Raw genomic sequence first — 23,945 nt, 5'->3', positions numbered from 1 at the left:
GGGTCGTCTAAGTTTTGTTCTGTTAGTTTTCACCCAAGGAAGGTTTATGAAGCCTAAAACATGGGAAAATTGAGAGTTTTTGAAAATCGGGTTTTCATACATTTTGAACGGGGACTTGGGCGCTTGGCTAGGGACTCGAAACGTCAAAAAACGCAGTAGGCAAGACAAAGTTTGCCGGGTACAGCTAGTTGACTGTAAAACATGTAACTCATCATTCAATAATCCTTTAGCCGGATGATGGTCATTTTCTACAAATTGTTTTAAGTTTAAAGCAATATTTTTAACAAATGAACATGACCCTTACGTCGATCAATTTCACCCCACTGATCAGTTTCACCCGAAATCACGGTACCTCAGAAATGCTTTTCTTCAAAAGTGCGCATCTTGCGATATATGGCAAAATTTTCAATAAGTACAAAAATGTCATGTTTTGCAAATTGAAATAATTTTTCTTATTTGCATTTTTTTTTACTTTTAAAGCGTATTGACATTTTTCAATGTTATGAAAGTTCACATGATTATCTAAAAGTCACCCATACATAACTTTTTTGTAGGTAATGTCATTTTTAAATTATATTGAGAAAAAAACGGTCAAATACTTTAGACCTTTTCAAATATTAGTCTAGGTAAATAAAAAAATACAACGTATGCAATCTTACTTTAAAATACGTCTTTAAAGCTAAGAAATTCCATCGGATTCTGAGACAGTTTTGCCAAACCCCTACGGTGAGTTTGCGTGAATTCGTCATACACTCTAAAAAACACACAACCGAAAATGTTCAAAGTGCCATAACTTTTTTCTACATTTTTTTACCATTATGAAATTTCTACAGATGGTAGCTAACAGAATGAACTTTATTCTCACAAAATATCACGAAGGTAAAAAAATAACTTTTTGAGATATTTAATTTTTAGTAACAAAATTCAGTTTTTTTAGAAGAAAAACTAAATAATTTTTTCAATGTGTATTTTTCTGAGAGCCACCATTTATTAATCTACAACTTTGCCGAAGACAGTTTTCCGATCAAACAAGCAGTTTCAGAGATATGATTTTTCATTTGCATGTGTTCCATTTTTTCATAGGCCCTATTTGAAAGTTAGTCGAGACTCAATAAAAAGTTTTAATATGAAAAAATAGTTATATATATTGATTAGAACAGCTGTGCAAAATTTTATGCAAATCAAAAATGCAAAATTAAAAAAAATGGTTTTTTTTTCGTGCTGCTTCGTGGAAAGCCTCAGAAACGATATTATTACACACACAGCTATCATTGCAGCCCCTAGATCACGACACTGCCATTGCCATCTCATATCGCTAAAGTGGTCAAATAAATGCGTGAGAAACTCAAAAGAAAACATGCACCTTCATGCAAAATATTAGTTCCACTTCGGTTTACGCTTTTGAACCGAGTTACACATTCTTATGCAGTCCGGTCATCATCCGCAACAACCTGTTGCTGACCTCCACGACAGCTCCAGCCATCCAGCCGTAACTATGTTGATTCAATTTCAGTTAACACTAGTAGACGTAACACCTCCGGTAGGAACTCTCAAACATTACCCACCTTAATCAGACCCATCGATTACCAATCCTTAAATTATCATTACGCTTGCCAGCAATTCAATATATCAAAAGCTGGAGTACGAAACTGGACCTGGAGTACTAACCAGAAACTTCTATGAGCAACTAAGATAAGATCTTGGCCAAGATCAATATCCTCAACTCAACATTTCCATCCTGATCAGGTCGTTCACTTTGCATTTGCATCCATAGCCTTAACTCAAATGGCATCTGACTCCCTGGATATGCCTCCAAACCTCACTCTCCAGCACAAGGTTATTTCTGCAATCCTGTATCGTTTATCATCAATTCCCATTTCAACCACTTTTCAGGACATCCATGCCGTCCAACCAAATCTTTTAGAATCAAATAACTGCCAAAGTTTCTATTGGGATCGTTAATCAAAGCTAATTTACTTACTCTTGCCGCTGTCTTGGCGCGGCACTTTGAATCATTAAATACTATGTGATAAATCCTAAAATATCACAGTTCCGCTCCCATGCTGCGTAGCTTTATCAACCCCTATCTTGTCGCGTATTTCTTTAGTCTTTGCGTAATCAACTTTTAATCCTTTTTATGCTACATAGCCAATAAAATCTTAGTTCCCGCTTCCATGTTGCGTATCTGTTACAAATTCTTTGTTTCCGCTATCAAGCCGCGTATCCAGGCTACGTGTTTCTTCCGCTCTCATGTCGCGTAGCAAACTAAAGCTTCCATCTCCGCTATCATACCGCGTAGCCAATTGAATTTTCAAAACCCATGGCCGAAACGTCGGGTAGAATAAAATAAATCGTCGTAAATTAAGACTGAGATAGCCGTTTCTACGCAATAAGATCTAGTTCCAGTCGAAAAATCCCAAAAGCAAAGTATTTATTTTATTCTCTTACGAATAAGAAAACTTTTAAGTTGAAATTCGACTTCTGGTTGATGTTCTGAATTTCTGTGTAACAAATCTGGTGTTCTGGTTCAAAAGAGAATCCTAAATTATATTCTTTGTATTGGATAGATTTATAATTGAAACATGTAAAGCTATGTTCAATATCAATATGTGAAAATCCACGTATAAAAATACCCAAAAATTGGTTTGACTAAAGAAAAACAGTTTGTGTTGGGTTAGATTTAGATAATAGCAATTTAATTACTTTGATCCATTTTGAATTCTATTCTTATTGGTTGGTGTGGGGTTTGGTTCTCCGAAATAGGATTAATCTAATTTCGCAAATGGGCATGTATTCCAAATTGACTTCAATTTATTTTTTAACTTTTTTTAGCGTGATCGTTTTTTCAGTATTTCAATTTTTTACTTGAAAGTTTACACAAATTCCTTAAAGTCACACATACCACACTTTTTTGCAGGTCATGTTATTTTTAAGTTATATTGGTATAAATAAAATAGTCAAAAACTTAAGCCCTTTTCAAATATTAGTGTAGATAAATTAAAAAAAAAAACAACAAAGTCGTTGCTTTAAAGTACATAGTCTTCATACCTACACAATTCCATTGAAATCTGAGAGGGTGCTGCCAACCCCAAAATCTAGTTTGCGGGAAATTCGTCATGCACTCTAAAAAAACACGCAACCAAAAATGTTCAAAGTGCCGTAACTTTTTTGTACATTTTTTTACCACTATAAAAATTTTACAGATGATAGTTAACAGAATGAACTTTATTCTTACAAAAAAACATGAAGGTAAAAAAATAACTTTTTGAGATATTTAATTTTTAGTAACAAAATTCAGTTTTTTCAGAAGAAAAACTAAATAAAATTTTCAATGTGTATTTTTCTGAGAGCCGCCATATATTATTCTACAACTTTGCTGAAGACACTTTTCCGATCGAACAAGCCGTTTCCGTGTTATAATTTTTTATTTGCTTGTGTTCCTTTTTTTCATAGGCCCTATTTGAAAGTTAGTCGAGACAGAATATGAACTTTTGATATGAAAAAATGGTTTCTCACATGAAAAGGAATAGTATACAAAAAAATCAAGTAAATTAAAAACATCGATTAAAATGGATTCGTGCTGGTCCGTGGAAAGCCTCTTCTAATAGTTACGATTTGTGTAGCAACGAAGAGGTTGGATGAAGGAAGCTGAAACAGGTTGGTGTTGCTTTGTTTACCATTGTGATTGATCTTCAATTGGTATGGGTCATTACAGTGGAGTTGTGATCGAGGAGTATGCGCTGCATTGTGTGAAGGCTCTCCTTACTTGGTGGATGAATTGGGATTGTTTGGATCAGTTCAAAGTCGTCATTCAGTTTCAAGGGACAAGTGAGTGAATTTGTCAAGTGTAGATGAATTTGTCTAAGAAATTTCAGAACCTATTCATAGCGGATGCAGTTTGAAACGAAATTTCTTGTCAACTGCGAAGAACGATTGATTGTTTTCTTGAACTTAGTTGATGCATATGGTTTCGAAATGTTGAGGAGTGTGTTGTAATGTGATGGTGTGCTTTTGGTTGAGGTCCGAAGTGGCCTGGGGTAGGAAAGTTGAGTTTTTGTGTGTCGCAACTCGATTTGAATGTGTGCATGTTGTGGCTCTTAGTTGGCTGAATGGTACGCAATGCAAGTAATCGGTTTAGACTGACTTCGCATCTGTAACTTCAAATGTCGTGCGAGTCACGACTTCGTTTTGGTGCTGCGACGATGATAGTGATGATAATATAAATGTGATTAACATGTGTAGAATTACATAGATTTTTTGGTATTTGCCTAGATTCTCTTATGTTTTGATATGCACTGGAATGCAAGTTGACAGCAGCCTAAGGGGGCGCTTAAAACGCTTGAAGTTTGTATGGGAAAGCTTGGCCAATTGTATGCAGAAATTTTAAGTTTTCGAATTTTGCCGCTAGGTGGCGCTGTAAGCATTCAATAATCAAACCCTTTGGTTATTGTAGGTGACTATATGCCAAACAACTTTGTTGAAGACCGCAAAGTGATCCAACGTCTGTGAAAAAAGTCATACCCTAGGAAAAGTGAGGATAAACTTTATTATTATTTTTCCAATACATGTAAAGGAATAATATCAATAATGAAATCTCAATACTTTGCCTCACTTTGCCTAGGGTATAACTTTTTTACAGCCGTCGGATTACTCCGCGGTCTTCGACAAAGTTCTCTGGCATATAGTCACCTACAATAATACCAAAAGGTTTGATTATTGAATGCTTACAGCGCCACCTAGCGGCAAAATTCGAAAACTTAAAATTTCTGCATACATTTGGCCAAGTTTTCCCATACAAACTTCAAGCGATTTGAGCGCCCCCTTAGGCTCAACCGATTTTGCTTGAATTTTGAACGTAGCTTCTGGGAGTCCAAAACAACTGATTTAGAAGGTAAGACTTGGTATTTTTCGAAATTTTTGTTTTTCATATAAGTATGGGCCACCTGAAGTCGATCGTATGATAATATACTTTAAAGAAAATATTAAAAAAAGGGAGATGTAGTAATGAGATTTGTATTATATTTGTCAATTGTATGTCTATTGTCTGTGACGCATTGGTCGTCTACTTGTCTATGTTAATGTCAGAATGAGGATGCTCATAATAAACAATAATAGTAAAATGTATAGAACGTGTTATTTTATTTTGGTTAATGAAATACCACACCGGTCATCTGCGCTTCCTTGCCCAGTACTACACCGCCTCGTGTTCCTCCTGTTTAACTTCCTGCCTTCTGCTCGCTGGTGGGCACTTCAGTCTCTCGTAGAGGTGATCTCGCCAGTCCTCCTCGCTCTAACAGGTTGAACGCCGTTCCCTCTGCCTCTTTACTCTCGATCGCATTGTGGTTGTTGTTTATGGAGTTTGTGGTCATTTCTGAGAGTTCATTAGAGCCGCTATCCCTCACTGCAAATGATCGCTAATGATTCTGGTGGTTATCGATGCAAGCAGGAAGGCCAAAAGTTTGGCCCAGGCCCTTATGGAGACTGGACGCAGAGCCGGATCAGCGTTAATCACAATTGTTTATCTGAACCTACTTCCTTCCAGTTAGTTGCTCAAGCTGGTCACAGGAAAATGATTGGATCATTTTAAAGCCACGCCACGGTTTTCCGCCGTTTTATGTCAGTGTCACACGACCTTACTAAGCGGAAACAATGCCGTCGCAACCAGCTCACTTGTACATAGTTACCTAAGTGTGTACAGTCATGACTCGCTGGTTGGGGGCCTAATAGTTGGGTGGCTTTTTAGTTGGGGCCCCGTTAGTTGAGCTGTCAGCCAACTAAAAAGTACCTGGATGTCATAATTCAATGTCAAACTTTTTTTTTTTTTTTTTTTTTTAATTTTTTTTTTTTTATTTTTTTTTTAATAATCTTTATTAGTATCTCAATCAATTTTTACATTTTCAACTTAATCTAGGTGTTCTGTGTATTATAACACACTATCATCCTAATTTGGTGAAATAAATTTAAGCTATTATCAATACTAATTAATAACATATTACATTTCATTTGCTGTAGCAGTTAAGATTTTTTGCAGGCTTTATGTTTCACCTGCGTGTCAGAAATACATTTTTTTCAACTTATCCTAACCCTAACCCACCTTAAACTAATTATACAAAGAGCTAATCGTAGCAATAGAAGACTGCAACGATTTTTGACGAAAGTTGGTAATGATTTTAGTTGACATCTGTTCCAATGTTTCAATATTAGAAATTTGATGCAACTCATTAGTGCTATACCAGGGAGGCAACTTCAGAATCATTTTCAAAATTTTATTTTGAATCCTCTGAAGTTGCTTCTTTCTGGTATTGCAACAGCTCGACCATATTGGGACAGCGTACAACATGGCCGGTCTGAAAATTTGTTTATAAATCAAAAATTTGTTTTTGCGACAAAGTTTTGATTTTCTATTAATAAGTGGGTATAAACACTTAATGTATTTATTGCACTTAGTTTGAATGCTTTCTATGTGGTTTTTAAAAGTTAAGTTTTTATCTAGTAAGAGCCCTAGATACTTAACTTCTTCCGACCAATGTATTGGAGTTCCCCTCATAGTGACAACATGTCTACTTGAGGGTTTCAAATAAAGAGCTCTTGGCTTATGTGGAAATATGATAAGTTGAGTTTTGGAAGCATTTGGAGAAATCTTCCATTTTTGCAAATAAGAAGAAAAAATATCTAAACTTTTTTGCAATCTACTACAAATGACACGCAAACTTCGCCCCTTGGCTGAGATTCCTGTGTCATCTGCAAATAACGATTTTTGACATCCCTGTGGCAAATCAGGTAAGTCGGAGGTAAAAATATTGTATAAGATTGGTCCCAGTATGCTGCCTTGTGGAACACCAGCTCTTACAGGTAATCTATCTGACTTGGAATTTTGATAATTTACCTGAAGTGTTCGATCCGATAAATAGTTTTGAATAATTTTAATAATGTATAGTGGAAAATTAAAATGTTTCAATTTTACGATCAAGCCTTCGTGCCAAACACTATCGAATGCTTTTTCTATGTCAAGAAGTGCTACACCAGTGGAGTAACCTTCAGATTTATTGGAACGAATGAAATTCGTTACCCGTAAAAGTTGATGAGTAGTCGAATGACCATGGCGGAATCCGAACTGCTCATTGGCAAAAATAGAATTTTCATCGATATGAATCATCATTCTATTTAAAATAAGTTTTTCAAAAAGTTTACTGATAGATGACAGTAAGCTAATTGGACGATAACTAGAAGCTTCGGCAGGATTTTTGTCAGGCTTCAAAATTGGAACAACTTTAGCATTTTTCCATTTTTCAGGAAAATATGCTAACTGAAAACATTTGTTAAATATATTAACCAAAAATGATAAGCAACTTTCTGGAAGTTTTTTGATGAGAATATAGAAAATTCCGTCATCACCCGGAGCTTTCATATTCTTAAACTTCTTTATAATAGATCTCACTTCGTCCAAATCAGTGCCCAATGAATTGTCGAAAATGTTCTCATGATTGAGAATGTTTTCGAATTCGCGGGCAACCTGATGTTCTATTGGACTAGTGAGACCTATACTGAAATTATGCGCACTTTCAAACTGTTTGGCAAGTTTTTGTGCTTTTTCAGAATTAGTTAATAATATTTTGTTATCCTCTTTCAGCGCAGGAATAGGCTTCTGAGGTTTTTTCAAAATTTTTGTCAATTTCCAAAACGGCTTAGAGCCGGGGTTTAATTGAGAAACTTTATTTGCAAAATTTTTGTTTCTCAATTCGGTGAAACGTTTTTTAATTTCCTTCTGAAGATCCTGCCAGGTTACTTTCAAAGCAGGATCTCGAGTTCGTTGGAATTGTCTTCTTCTCACGTTTTTAAGACGGATCAGAAGTTTCAGATCGTCGTCAATAATAACTGAGTCGAATTTGACTTCACACTTTGGTATTGATGCGCTTCTAGCTTCGATTATAGTACTAGTCAAAGTTTCGAGGGCATTGTCAATATCAAAATGTGTTTCCAATGAAACATTAACATCTAAATGGCTATCGATGTATGTTTTATATGTATCCCAGTCAGCTCTGTGATAATTGAAAGTAGAGCTGATGGGATTAAAAATCGCTTCATGGGAAATTTGAAATGTTACAGGAAGATGATCAGAATCAAAGTCAGCATGAGTAATCAATTGGCTACAATGCTGACTTGAGTCAGTTAAGACCAAATCAATTGTTGAGGGATTTCTAGCAGAAGAAAAACAAGTGGGGCTATCGGGATATAGAATAGAAAAATATCCTGAAGAGCACTGATCAAATAAAATCCTGCCGTTTGAATTGGACTGAAGATTATTCCACGAGCGGTGTTTCGCATTAAAATCACCAATTATGAAAAATTTGGACCTGTTGCGAGTTAATTTTCGCAAATCAGATTTAAGAAAATCTATTTGCTGGCCAGTGCATTGAAAAGGCAAGTAGGCCGCAATGAAAGTATGTTTACCAAAGTTTGTTTCAACAGAAACACCCAAAGTTTCAAAAACTTTGGTTTCGAATGATGAAAAAATTTGGTGCTTGATGCGCCTGTCGACGATGATAGCAACTCCACCACATGCTCCATCTAGGCGATCATTTCTATAAATAAAATAGTTTGGGTTTCGTTTGATTGAAGACCCAGGTTTTAGATAAGTTTCAGTAATAACTGCAATATGCACATTATTAACTGTTAAAAAATGGAATAGCTCATCCTCTTTACCATTTAGAGAACGAGCATTCCAATTTAAAATGTTCAAAAGTTTATTTGGATCCATTACCAAAACGTAATCCAATTACTATTTTATTTGTAAATTTAACTCCAACTTGGACTGCTTCAGCCATAGTTTGAGTTTTGAACATTGCATCAATCATTTGTTGCAATTGTTCAGATAAAAAGTCAAAATCGGAAGCAGACATGCCTGAATCACGTGCATTTTCCGTATTTGATGTTTGGTGATAGGAATTATTTGAATTTTGTTTACCCGCAGCCACATGGGCATAGGTAGCTCGATTCGTTTGAACAAAATTAGAAATATTGCTCACTCCACTGCTGGAGGGTAGATTATTCGCTCGAAGGTTTGTTTGGTGGTTAACTACCTCCGGCGAATAGGTACGAGCGGTATGAAAATTATTCAACCGATCGTTGATGGAAGAATTTGTGTTGTTAGAAATTCTACCTGCAGAGTTTCGGGTACGACTAGCGTTCCCATTCATCTGCCGGGCACGTGATTCGACAACTTTTTTGCGGATAGGGCAATCCCAAAAGTTTGACTTATGGTTGCCACCGCAATTCGTACATTTAAACTTCCTGGTATCTCCCCTTACCGGACAGTTGTCCTTGGCGTGAGTAGAACCTCCACAAATCATGCATTTAGCATCCATGTGGCAATGTTTCGTTCCGTGCCCCCAACCTTGGCACTGACGGCACTGAGTTGGGTTCTGGAAATTTCCCCCAGGCTTACGAAAATGTTCCCATGTCACTTGGACAAGAAACATTTTCTTCGCCTTTTCCAAATATTTCAAGTTATTTAGATCACTTTTGTTGAAGTGAACTAAATAAAATTCTTGAGAGATACCCTGCCGAGGATTCTCAGAGCGGGTTCTCTTTTTCATTTTTATTACTTGGACTGGAGTGAATCCAAGTAATAAGTTGAGTTCAGTTTTGATCTCATCAGGTGATTTGTCATCACTAGAGAGACCTTTTAATACGACTTTGAACAAGCGTGCAGACCTGTCGTCGTATGTGAAAAAATTATGCTTCTTCTCAGTAAGGTACTTGAGAAGAAGATCCCGATCTTTCAGGGTTTCCGGCAATACGCGGCAGTCTCCTTTCCTGGCAATTTGGAAGGAAACCTTGATTCCCCTTATGGAGTTCAAGATCTCCTGCCTAAAACCAGCAAATTCACAGACGCTGACCACGATTGGCGGCACCCGTTGTTTTTTAGCAGAAATTGAAGTACCTGGGCTAGAGGCATCCTCAATTTGCTGTTCCGAAAAATTGTTCAGCGTTTCATAAGGATTACTCATTTCAACGAAATTTTCATCCGAAACAATTGTTTTTGTAGAAGGAAGCGGAGAAGCTGAAAGTTCTCCTTTCCTTCTAACTTTGCCGCGTTTAGCGACAGTTTTGAAACCGACTTTTTTGGAAGGAAGCGGTGAATTCAAGGATTCACCCTTCCTTTTGTTCGATGATGCAACCATGATTTAATTTGAAGCGACCTTCCAGGAGGTTTTTTCCCTAATCGGTGTCCAAGTAGGATTACCACCGTTTCACGGAATTTGACTTCCGTAAACGGGTCCAACGAATAATCGAAGGCACGGGTCCAGGCAAGGATCGAAAAGGAATCAGTAGGTATAAATTTAGCGCTGAAAAGTGCTATTGTGGGTAGTACTGAGAAGTACTGTTGAATTGCTTTAGGTAGTAAAACTTCCTGCAGCAGAGAGAGCTTACGTCCGCACAGCACAAGAGTACGATGCGAACTGTTTCAATGTCAAACTGAAAATGACAACCAATCTGTAATTCCGAGGGGCGAGCTAATGAGTTTTTGGTTTCTTAAACTTTACTGATAATCGAGAAGAATTTCTATTTCATATTTCTTAAAAAAAAAAAGAATATGTACAATTACTTCGAAACAAATGCAAAACATCGGCAATCTTTATTTTGTCGATCATTGAAAGTGTTTTGTGCTTGCTTTTGCTCCGGGTGTTTTCATTAAATAACATCTATATTTTCACTTCACCGACTGAAAATGGGTGAAATAATTATTGGCCATATGTATCTTGCAAAACGTATCAGTTTTGCTCTAAATGTAAAACAAATTGAAAAAAAAAAAATCCTTTTTGCTTCCAACCTAAACTTGATTAAAACAAAAACAATGCGCACGCCCCTTGTGCTGCTGTCACTTCACCCAACTAGCGAATCGAATTCGTTGGTTGGGTGGAGGTTGTGGCTCAACGAGCGGGTTCCGACTGTACCATCTAGGTTACCAAATACAAAACTTGACCAGTATTTCATAATCAGAAATTTACTGGCGTCATTCCTGATATGCCCGAGGCACCCCTAGCTAGGCTGTGACACTTTGGAAGCAGTGTCATATCGCTCGTACTTACAGTGTTGCTTACGTGTGTGTGGAATTTCTGAAGAGGCCCAGCGGAGCCCACTGCTGGGCCATCACCACGCCTAGGCTTATTCCGCTTAAGCAATCCGTATGTCCCGGTGCTCGGGTGCCAAAGGTGGTAAGTCCATACTGGTTCTTCTTCTTCTTAGTGGCTGTCAACTTCGGAACGCACCTTCGATCGGCAAGATCTTATCCTCGATCTCACCACGGTTCCAGTGGTCGACGAACACTTTCTGGTTTACGGATCGCTTGCAGATCCCACTAATGTCCACTATTACGCCCGGTAGCACCAACCACACCAGCGGATTTCTTCATCAGATGCCAAACGAGCCGGGTCTTAGGTCAGCAACTAGATCAGAGGATGAGCACTTCCAGCGAACATCAACTTCCCGACACTTCGGTTAACAGCGAGCGGATACGGTATCTTCGGTTTAAATTAAGGATATCATGGTAGTTCAACTTATCAACACTATATTCAGTACATATTAAAATTACAAAAGGAAAAAAGAGAATAGTTGGGTATGCAATAATGTGATAACCAATAAACCGACCGCGTCGGGTGCTTCGAGTGTACTGTCTCTGATATCGTTCATCAGCTCAAGCCAACCATCCTCCGTGCTCTGATGAACGATATCCGTGACGTCACTGAGAGAGCTCTCCGATCGGCTTGATCAGTGCAAGAGCACTCTATCAGCCGACAATTGTTCTGCTGTTGTTTACGTCCATGCTGGTAGGTAGCCTTTGCCTTGACCGTTGCAGATGTTGTTGGCGAGACAGCTATTGTTTGCAGGTAGCAGGCCACGTCGATCTGGTATGGATTGGATCATCTCCTTCGACTAACCGGCTGCTGATGAAGCAGACAAGCTCAGTGTCGTGCTTGGGGGGTGAAAGCCCAAACATTCTCACCCACCCTGGAATTCTTCGAATTTCTGAAAAGAAAGAAACTCCTCTCCGGCTGGGATGGGGATGGGAATGGATTGGACTACGGATAAACTTAATTTTGAGAATGGGAGTAGAATTCGTGCTCCCTGATCGGTTCCGGTAGGAGGCAAACCTTTTCCACCGCACGTTTGAGCTCCCCAGTAGCTGTCCGCAAAGTGACTACGCGAACTACGCCATCTGCTCCGGGATGGATTTGCTCAATTCGGCCTAGCTTCCAGCGCATGGGTGGTAGATTATCTTCACATATCACCACCATCTTTCCCACTTCAATGTTTATCGGAGGTCGCCAACGTTTGTTCCGCCCTTGGAGCTGGCTCAGATACTCCTGCCTCCACCGTTTCCAAAAATCTTGGACCTTCCGTTGGATTAATTCTAACTGGGTGAGGCGATTGATAGGAGTTGTGGTGTAATCAATATCCGGGAGTGCTTGTAGTGACCCTCCCACTATAAAATGTGCAGGTGTGAGGGGTTCAAGATCGTCAGGATTCTCAGAAAGGGTGGTGATGGGTCTGGAGTTTAAACATCCCTCAATCTGGACCAACAGCGTAGTCATGTCTTCAATTGACACGGGATTATCTCCAATGACTCTTTGGAGGTGGAATTTGGTGGAACGCACTGCAGCCTCCCAAAGTCCACCGAAATGCGGGCCACTTGGAGGGCTAAAGTGCCAGCGTATGCCTTCGTCAAGACAGTAGTTGTTTACCTTCTCCTTGTGGTCCTTATCCTTTAACAGACGAAGCAAGTCTTGCAGTCGATTTCGGGCACCGACGAAGTTGGTGCCATTGTCCGAAAATATATCGGTGCATCTTCCCCGCCTCGCCATAAACCGCCTTAACGCCTGGATGAACCGATTTGTCGACAAATCCGAAACCAGCTCGATATGGATCGCCTTGGTCGACAGGCATATAAAAATGGCTCCGTAAGCTTTTACCGCCGTACGTCTGGGACCTGGTCTAACGTAAAGTGGTCCGAAGAAGTCTATACCCGTTCGGGAGAATGGGCGGAATACAGTTACTCTTTCCATCGGCAACTCTCCCAATCTCCCATGAATTGCTTCACCGCAGACGGTTTTGCTCGGAAACACCGGTAGCAACGTTGGACCACCTGTCGAGCGATGTTCCTCCCTCCTAATGGCCAGAATTTCTGCCGAATAGTGCTTAACAGCAACTGTGGTCCGGCGTGAAGTAATCGATTGTGGTAGTGTGTCACAAGCAGGCGGGTGAAACGATGACCCTTAGGTAGGACGATTGGATGTTTACAGTTCTCAGATTCCGCAGAGTGGCCTAATCGTCCACCGAGCCGCATCAATCCCTCAGACGATATATAGGGGTGGAACCAACGTAGCGGAGATTTCCGGGACACAGGTTTCCCTTCTGATAGATCCTTCCATTCATCGGTGAGCGATACCCTTTGCACTTGCCGAACTATTGTATGCTCCGCTTCCTTAAGCTCGTCCGACGTAAGAAATCCACTTCTCCTTTCTGCCTTCGGTATCTTAAGAAGCTTGATTAGACGTTGCCAAATTGCTGTAGTCCGAATCAAGTCCGAGTATGTCGAAAATTTGGCGACGTATTCTTCAACGAACACGTCTGGGGTTGCCATTGTAGCCGCGGTTGCAGTGCGACGTCTTTCCTTCTCTGCTTCTTCGCTGTTCCGTAACTCTGCCAATTGTGGCCATTCTTCCGGATCTGATAGCAACCAGTCCGGCCCATGCCACCAAAAGTGATTAATCGCAATATTCGTCGGGGTTATTCCTCGAGAGATGAGATCAGCGGGGTTCTGTGACCCAGGAACATGGCGCCACTGATAACCCTCTGTCAGCCGCTGAATTTTTGCACATCGATTCCCAATAAATGTGCTCCAGGTGTTGGGAGAAGCTGCTATCCATCGCAGCACGCACGTAGAATCCGTCCAGAAGTGTACATTTACCGGGAGTCTGATAGATTGTATAACCTTTTCGTACAGCTCCGCAGTCAAAAGTGCGCCACACAACTCTAACCTCGGAATGGATTGACGATTCAACGGAGCCACCCTAGACCTCGAAGCAAACAGTCGAACTTGTACGTTTCTGTCGGAATCCTCGCTTCGGATATAAATGCATCCACCGTAAGCCTTCTCCGAAGCATCCGAAAAGCAGTGAAGATCTATCCGCAGCGCCTCAGGAATTATAACGCACCTATTGATTCTCAGCTGGTTAAGAGTTGGAAGTTTCTGGTGATATCCTTGCCACGTCTCACCCACCGTTTTGGGCAGTGGTTCATCCCAACCAATCCGTTGTTCATCCTCGTTCTTTAGTGTCCACAATAAATGCATGAACACCTTGAACGTTGTCATTGCCGCTCCTATGAGGCCTAGCGGATCGAATAGAGTAGCGATTATGGACAGAACCATGCGCTTGGTCAACAGTTTCGGGTCGTGCAAGTTTGGAATGGTGAACTGGAAGCGTAGAGTGTCGGTTCCCGGCATCCAGGTTAATCCGAGAGTTTTTACCGACGGATCGGGATCCTCTTTGAGGACTCCCTTCAACGCGTCGGGATGGTTGGAAGCCCATTTGCGTAGTTTAAATCCTCCAGCTGTCGTAAGTCCCTGCAACTGGGCTCTCAATTTCGAAGCTCCGTCCACGTAATCCGTGCCCGTTATAACATCGTCCATATAGGTGTCTTCTCGTACTGCCTTGGCACTAAGTGGAAACTTTACTTCTTCGTCATCCGCCAACTGCTTCAGAACTCTCGTTGCTAGGAATGGTGCCGGTTTCGTGCCATACGTGACGGTATTTAACTCAAAGGTTCTGATGTCCTCCTCCGGTGACGATCGCCATAAGATGGACTGCAGTGGTCGGTCCTCCTCATCGACCCAGATTTGGCGGAACATTTTCTCAACGTCCGCTACCAACATCACCTGTTTGGTCCGACTCCTCATGATTATAGAACGAAGATCATCTTGGATGATCGGCCCAACCAACAGCGCATCGTTCAACGTCACCCTGGTAGCCGTTTCACTGGAAGCATTGAAGACAACGCGAACCTTGGTTGTGGTACTGGCTTCCTTCACAACTGGATCGTGAGGTAGATAGCAGTCATTCGATGTAACGGTGACGCTCTCGACCTTCCTCATATGGCCGAGCTGGAGATATTCTTCCATGAATGCGCAGTATTGACCACGAAGATAAACGTTCTTCGCTAATCTGCGCTCCGTACTTTGGAGCCGACGAACGGCGATATTCCTTGACTCGCCAATTCGCTTCAAAACCTCTGTATCCTTTGGCAAAGAGACAGTGTAACGTCCGTCTTCTCCTCGACGAACGGTGCGAACAAAATGCTCCTCGCAACGCGCTTCTTGTGGCGAATAGTTTTCGGCAGACCCAATCTCCTCGCAGGACCAAAATCGGGCTACCAATTCCTCTAAATCTTCTGAAGTCGACACGTTGCAGCTGATGTTCAGCGACTGAGTGGAAACCGATGATCCACCACATACTACCCAACCGAAAACAGATTCGTTAAGCGCCGGTAGTCGTTCTCCTAATAAAACCTGTCGTCCGTTTCTGAAGAATTGAAAGAACGACTCAATTCCCAGAACCATGTCTACGTTCATGGACACATTGAACGATGGATCAGCCAATTCTATGCCCTCTGGGATGTTCCACCTTGCAATATTGACCGAAGACGTCGGTAGATGGACGGTCACCTTAGGTAGGACGAGGAAACTCATCCGTTGAGAGAACTCAGAAACTCGTGATCGAATGGTGGCTTCGATTTGCTGCTTAACGTTGGTCACCGCTTGACCGATACCGTGACTCTTGACTTCTACCTTGTTGCGGGTTACCCTTAACCGCTGACTGAGCCTTTCAGTTACGAAGTTGCTCTCCGATCCCGAATCTAACAAAGCGCGCGCGGGATAGCGCTGTCCACTATTGTCCTCAACGATCACGATAGCCGTTGCCAGCAACACCTGGGAATACTGGGCTGAACCATGCGCCACAACAGTGTCAGTGGCCGCCATATTGGACACTTGGGGGGCTGATGAAGTGGGCTGAACCTGAGTGTTAGGAATTGATGCTTCCATGGGGCTCGAAGGATTCGACGAATTCGCCGCAACCGCTGACTTCGATGATTTATCCTTGCCAGGTCTGAAGCACACCAGCGAATGATGACGACTCTTGCAATGCCGACAAGAGAATTTGGACTGACAATCCTTCGCGTGATGTCCCGATTTGAAACAATTCCTGCAGAGGGAGTGACTTCTCAGGACTGCTTCCCTTTCCGATAGCGGCATCCTTTGGAACACACCGCACTGGAACAGTAGATGGTTTGCACTGCAAACGGCACAGCTTCCTCCGAGCGTTTGAGCAGTGTTGAAACTGGACTTGACCGACGATGCCTTGTACTTCGTCGATAGCGGTTGAGCTGCGTTCTTGGAGTCTGCGATTTTCCCTGGAAGCGATTCCAGCATACGAATGCTATGCTGGAGGTACTCCTTCACCGTATCCTGTTGCTTTGTTGAAGATATTTCCTCCCATCCTCTGCGCGTCACAGGATCCAATCGCGCAGAGAGAATATTGACCAACAAGAGGTCCTTGTAGTCACAAGGCTGGACGATGTTGTCTAGGGTCTGCACTATTTTCTCGAAACCCTCCACGAGTGTGTGCAGATCCGATGAAGACTCCTTCACCAAATTAGGAAGCTTAAACAGCGCTTGAACTTGGAGCTTTTTCAAGTGATTGCTGTTATCATATCGCTTTTGCAAGAGGTCCCAAGCGACCTTGTAATTGGCACTAGTAATTTGCAGAGAATCGATCAAAGTCTTCGGTTCTCCTTGAAGACACCCCTTCAGGTAGTAGAATTTTTCTACCTCCGGAAGATCAGCCTTGCAATGAATGATAGAGGAGTAGAGATCTCGGAAACTGAGCCACTCCTCGATGTTCCCACCAAATGTTTGGAGTTTGATCTGTGGTAGACGCACATGATCAAAACTTCCAACACCGGAAGCGTTCGGGTCCCTAACCGATGTATTCAAATTCACTGGCTCCTGCTTGATTTTAATCCGATCCAGCAGGGTCGCCTTCGCTTCGTAAAAACGATCGCTAAATTCTTTCCTCTCCCTCGTGTACGGGTTTGTTTCACTGTCATGGAGCTCGTGGGTTTTGATCTCGATAAGATACTCGGAGAATTTCTCCCACAAATCGTCGAGCCTATGCAATCGTACCGTCATTTGACTAACGGTGGCATCTTCCGGTAAATGTTCAACGTAGTCCCAAATTTCGTTGAAAGTTTGTTGCACTTCGGACAGCTTCGCGACCAGCACCTTGTATGTTGCCCTCGACATGATGGATCTCGCAGCAATCAATCACTTGTTGAACGGATGAAAATAGTGGTGTAATATTCTGCGTATTTGCCTAGCTTCGGAAGGACATATAGCAATGTTCTAACTGACCTTAGGAAGTGTTAAGCGATTCCAACGCAGTCGGCAGTAAACGTCCACTCAATGTTATTCAACCAATATTGATTGCTCGGATTCACCAGGGTTGTTTGACGTTGAAAGAGGAGAAAATCGTTGCGATAGTATCAAAAAGGTATTGCTTCGGCTGCACATATACCGTTCGACTCACCTGACCGAGTGAACAGCGTCACGTGTGCAGTAGGGTTAAATTCTCCGATTTGCTCGCAAAGCGTAACAGATGCCGAGCCAAAACTCGATAAATTTCATCAACCGACGTGAAGAGGAGGGATTAATTATGTAGATCTCAAATAATTAGCTTCGACGGGACATATACCGTGTAACTCACCTGGAGAAACCAACGGTGTGGCAAATGCCCGTGCCAAATAATCTGAACGTATCAAAATCCAAACGTTCAAATCCTGATTATGTAGTCTCAATAATCCGTTATCATACAGGGAGGGTTGTGTATACAGGAATTCAAGCCAAGGAGGATGATTTTATTAAAATGGTGGAGTATCCATAGTCCACGCTTCGGCGGACATACACTAAATGTTCACTAACCTGGACAACGATCCACGTTGCTGCCTCCTTGCTTGATGAGTCCACTCGACGGTAGCAACGATCGTATTCGTGGATGTTTCGATGTCGGCGCCAATGCCGACCCGGAAAGGATGAGAACTTTGGCCAATCGCTTCGGGCAGCGGGTGTCCTAACCAGAGCTCCCTATCTATTAGAACGGACGACGAATCCTCGTAGTGAGCGACGATGACTCCACAATGGCGATACGCAGTGCACAATGAATGAGAGTGGTGTTAGCAGCAAGAAATGCCTAACTTCGGCAAGACACACACTAAGTATTTATCTAATAATTACCTGGAAAACCACAGGCGGCGCCAACTTAGTGCTGTCCTCCAATCCGACGCTAGTAGAAATCACCCCGAATCCTTAGTACAGGATACCAACAGGGCGTAGGTCGACCTCGCGGTTTGGATTGATTAAGCGCCAACCGCCTTCCTTTGTCCACGAATTCCCTTTCATCAACGGCACGATGGCGACTCGTACATCGCGATGTAACAAAGCGGCGATCGGCGTGATGCTGTTCAATGGCGGGAATCCTACTGCCGTATCCGTGACCAGACCAGTTCCTTTGGTTATCCGGCTCGAAGGACCATATGTCAACTTCGGAACGCACCTTCGATCGGCAAGATCTGATCCTCGATCTCACCACGGTTCCAGTGGTCGACGAACACTTTCTGGTTTACGGATCGCTTGCAGATCCCACTAATGTCCACTATCACGCCCGGTAGCACCAACCACACCAGCGGATTTCTTTATCAGATGCCAAACGAGCCGAGTCTTAGGTCAGCAACTAGATCAAAGGATGAGCACTTCCAGCGAACATCAACTTCCCGGCACTTCGGTTAACAGCGAGCGGATACGGTATCTTCGGTTTAAATTAAGGATATCATGGTAGTTCAACTTATCAACACTATATTCAGTACATATTAAAATTACAAAAGGAAAAAATAGAGAATAGTTGGGTATGCAATAATGTGATAACCAATAAACCGTTTGCGTCGAGTACTTCGAGTGTACTGTCTCTGATATCGTTCATCAGCTCAAGCCAACCATCCTCCGTGCTCTGATGAACGATATCCGTGACGTCACTGAGAGAGCTCTCCGATCGGCTTGATCAGTGCAAGAGCACTCTATCAGCCGACAATTGTTCTGCTGTTGTTTACGTCCATGCTGGTAGGTAGCCTTTGCCTTGACCGTTGCAGATGTTGTTGGCGAGACAGCTATTGTTTGCAGGTAGCAGGCGACGTCGATCTGGTATGGATTGGATCATCTCCTTCGACTAACCGGCTGCTGATGAAGCAGACAAGCTCAGCGTCGTGCTTGGGGGGTGAAAGCCCAAACAGTGGCTTTACGTTCTCACTAAAACTTGGCCTACCTCACTTCAACTTAGTGATCTTTGAACACTTCTACAGTTTTTAATTGAAGGGCTTCCTTTGCCAGTAATAGCATGAATTTGTATAAGGGCCGTACTCGAAAACAATGCACCACTGAAAACAGTGTATAACTTTTGATGCGTTCAATCCAAACAGCTAATTTTCAAACAGTTACTGTATGGAATGTGTAGATGATGCCATGAAAAATTCATATAAATCGGTAAAGTATTGACAACGACATTTCAAACGCAAAAAATGTGATTTAAAGAATTTTGGGGCAAGTATAATAATACACTACGCCCAGGGAAGTCAAGAAAAGTTCCCGACCAGAACGGGAATCGAACCCGCCGTCTCCGATTTGGCGATCCAAAGCCTTATCCACACGGCTAACTGGAGACCCCAACTGGTGTGTGGATATGGTTTGCTTAGAAAAGAATCCTAGGCTCGCAGAAGCTTGTATGGGATTTTACATGGGAAATCATACTTTTTTGTATTTTTCTTGAAAGTTGCACAAAATTGTTCTGTTAGGACGACTTGTCACGGAACAAAAACCACACATCCGTAGCAGCTTCTACTTCAGGCAGCTCCAATACTGCAAATTTATTTAATTGTTATTATATTCATACATATCACTTAATTTAACTTACAATGTAGTGAATGTTCACGGGACAGACGAATCTCCTAACCGGAGTGCAGTTCCTTCCTTCCTGACGAACTAAACGACACTGCCGAGTCGTAAAATCATAGGCACCGTCGGCTCTGTCGCCGCCACTTTCACGCTTCACACTTGCTTCATTGTTACCAGTTCAACTCATCATCAAGCGTACTAAAACTGTACGCAACATGTTCTATACCATTTAACCGCTAATGTTAAAGTTAGTCCAGGATGTGTCGAAAAACTTTTTCGAAGACCGCAAAGCGATCCGATGCATGTGGAAAAAGATACACTCTTCGAAAGTCAGGCCAAAAATTAAGATTTTATTATTGATATTATTCCTCTACATGTTAAAAGATAAGCACACTCAGGCGATCAGTAGGTTATAGCTTTTGTTACAAGACTCGGATTACTTTGTGGTCTTCGGCAAGGTTTTTGAGGACATTTGGGACTATACTTTTACGTGAACGGTTAAAAACTTTCAGAATAATTTTATTCTCTTATAAGGAAAATGCAAAATAGTGAGTTTACCCATATAAAATCCCATACAATTTTCAATCGCTATGCGCGAAGTGTATGTTTGTTTGTTTGTTTATTTATTAACGACACTTTACACAATTGTGCATTCGTGTCGGCGCAAAGTGTAGGCATGACAGATCGCGCTTAAATTTTGTACAGTCGATCAGGACTCGAAATGGAGTCAAAAAAACCTTGATCTGATAAAACGACCTCTATGACCTACGCTAATGCTCATAGACCACATTGCTAAGAAAAAGGTTCCACACCGTTGTATTGTGAACGTGGCGCCAATAAGAAGAAATAAGACAGGAAGTAAAAGATAAAGACAATAGGAATCCTCACCAAAGGAGTTGGCGTGCCATTAGGGGCTGTCCATAAACCACGTGGTCATTTTTTTGGGACTTTTTAACCCCCCCGCGTGGTCATTGGTCCATACAAATTTTTTTATTTGTCCATACAAAATGGTGATTGGCCGAACCCCCCCCCCCCCCCCCCCAATGACCACGTGGTTTATGGACAGCCCCTTAGTGGTAGTTAACATAAATAATTTATGGTATTGGCGATATGGGATGCATTAAACCCTCGAACAGTCGCGTCTTCGATCATTTCCAGCGACACCACGCTCACGCTGTGTACCACATGCGTGCATTTTTCATGCTGCCTGTACTTAGTACACGACGCGACTGCTCCCGGGTTAATCATTATCATGTTATTTCTGAAAAAAAAAAACATGATAGTGCAGCTTCAACACTCAATTTGTTTAATTTTAATCAAAACAAAGACATTGTTATTTTTGAGTGAAATTAAAGTAGATATTGCATTTTTGGCCCAACACAACTCCAACGACGGCAATGCACACATATTTAAGGATTGAAAAGCTTAACTTCAGAGAAATAATTTGTCACACAATTAATTTATTCGCAGTTACGAGCAATACGATAACAATTTGGAGGATCAGCCAGAAGATGTACTGATTGATTTGATTACAAGATATGGCCAGACCATTATGCGGGCAAGAGACGACTTAGAAAAGTAAGTATATAAATATTATTCCCGCATCACCTTCTCACTAACAGATCATTTATTGTAAACTAGCAAACGGCAAACTTTGTCTTACTTACTGCATTTTTTTTGACATTTCAAGTTCTTATCCAAGTCAAAGTCTCCGTTCAAAACGTATGAAAAATGATTTTTAAAAACTCCATGTTTTTTGCCCCATTGACCTTCCTTGGGCGACTAACAGAACCAAACAAAGACGACCCTAATCGGACATTTCGTTCGAAAGTTATGCGCGTTCCCACGTATGCCACTGCATTTTTTCAAATATACACATTCATTTTTGTTTTCGATCGAATCAACGGGAATGCGAACGAACAGCGGGGCACACAGAGGTCCAGTTTTGAGAAAAGCTGGCAGAAACTCAATTTTTGAACATGTCTTATATAGGATACCGTATATTGAGCATTCATCCATAATACCAGGAGCACTAACTGGCATTTAAAAAAATTGGAAATATTGATTTTGTATCTTGTTACAGCACCGAATAGCTACTGATGGAAAAAGTGCTGAATTTTTGATAAAGAATACTAACAAGTTCAACCACTACAAAAGTCTATTGATATAAGTAATACAATTGCTTTTAAAAGTTTATTTGTAAGTAATTGTCTTTATCAGACATATGCAATGGAGCAAGATATCAAAATAACACTTTTGGTTTCAAAATTGACATTACATGTCTTTAGTACGAGAAATTCTTACAGTTTGACTTCAAACTGTCTTACAAATCGCTCCCCGCTACTCCCCGCGGGGAGATTCCGTTCAAATGCTCGTTTATGTATGCAGAATCGGTTAAAGAAAAATGCAACTGCCAAGAGCGGCCAAAACAATAGCGCCATAATGATAAGTGTATAGTAAAGTTGTATGAAATGCTCGTTTATGTATGCAGAATCGGTTAAAGAAAAATGCAACTGCCAAGAGCTGCCAAAACAATAGCTCCATAATGATATGTGTATAGTAAAATTGTATGAAAAACATCAATTTAGTTCGGATTTAGGTCGAAGAAACCGACAAAAAATGAAAATGCTTTTAAAATTGAATTGAGCGCTAAATCATATTTCAATACATTCATATAGGCTAAAACTAGCTGACTACTATGATTTGGCAATTTTTGCCAGGTATTTTCAAATCTGGACCACAGTGGAGCTCCGCGCACGTCAACCACGAGTCCACGAGGAGAAGTCGACGAATAAAAGAAGCAAAAGGCTATTATTTTTTTTGCGTGCAATCGTTCTAAATTACACGACAACGCGGAGATAGCATATTTGCTATCGGGGTAAGCGGGGTAAGGCGGTACACCATTTCTTACTGATTTATTAATCTGTAAAAAATGGTGTATAGTAATCCGGGGTCATATTGATCACTTTAAAATAACTTTTGTGGATAACTTCAGTTCCAATTCGAATATTGCCAAAATAATTTCTGTAAAATCAGTACCCAGTGAATCTTCATGGAACCATGTGACAGAATTTTGTTCAACAAATTTAAACTTTATGTTAAATAACTCCATATATCAAAAAATTGGAAATGCCACTTTGGGGCGAAATTGATCAGCATACAATTAAGCATCGGTTGGAAAAGAACATTTCCTTCTCCACTTAATTCTGCTCTTCTAAAGCCGAATAACGCGTTTACAATGTTACAATGAGTAAATTTAATACTCTTCAAATGCTAAATTAAATTTTGTAATGTCCCCCTTAAACGCCTAAAGGTAGGAAATTTCATTTGTAACAAGTGATTCCTATCACAATAAAGGACTATTTCATCATAAAATGAACTTTTTTTAAAACTATTTCATGTTCTGATAAGCTAATGATCAATTTCACCCCGCTGATCAATTTGACCCCGGTTTACGGTACCGTCTTACCCCGCTGGTTTTACACGTTTTAATACGACACTTTTTAATTCGTACCTCGCTTATTCGACATATGTCAAATTAAAAAGTGTTCAAATGTCACAGCGATGTACACTGCGTGCAGTTTGATATTGTGCTTATACTCGCAACCACAGCAGATCCTCTTGCTTCCGATAATTCCGGAAGTTCTGAGTTGGTGCTATTCGACACCTAAACCGGCATGAAATGAGGATGGCAACAATCATATAAAGAACGAGCTTTTTATTCGCACCACCGCAATATCTGTTGAAATAATGTTTCATAACAAATCCAGAAATCAAAACAAAAAAACAAACTAGCGCTTAAGTTAAAATACACATTAACCTTCACATACCCGACCCTCAACATCTCATTTTCAAAATGCTATCATTTCGACAATTTTCATCCGTT

The 23,945-nt window shown here is 41.1% G+C and overlaps 1 protein-coding gene across 1 annotated transcript in view; it reads left to right on the top strand.

Moving 5' to 3' along the window:
• LOC115261841 (diuretic hormone class 2) overlaps positions 1-23,945 on the top strand; it is a 331,133-nt gene that overhangs the window by 154,194 nt on the left and 152,994 nt on the right. The window contains exon 3 of the mRNA XM_062854938.1: positions 21,530-21,637. Coding sequence (XP_062710922.1) covers positions 21,530-21,637 — 108 coding nt within the window. The remainder of the gene's footprint in view (positions 1-21,529; positions 21,638-23,945) is intronic.

This window comes from Aedes albopictus, chromosome 2 (assembly GCF_035046485.1).
Source record: "Aedes albopictus strain Foshan chromosome 2, AalbF5, whole genome shotgun sequence".
Classification (NCBI taxonomy): domain Eukaryota; kingdom Metazoa; phylum Arthropoda; class Insecta; order Diptera; family Culicidae; genus Aedes; species Aedes albopictus.
The sequence above is the reverse complement of the archived record's forward strand: the minus strand, read 5'-3'. Positions and strand labels throughout refer to the sequence as shown.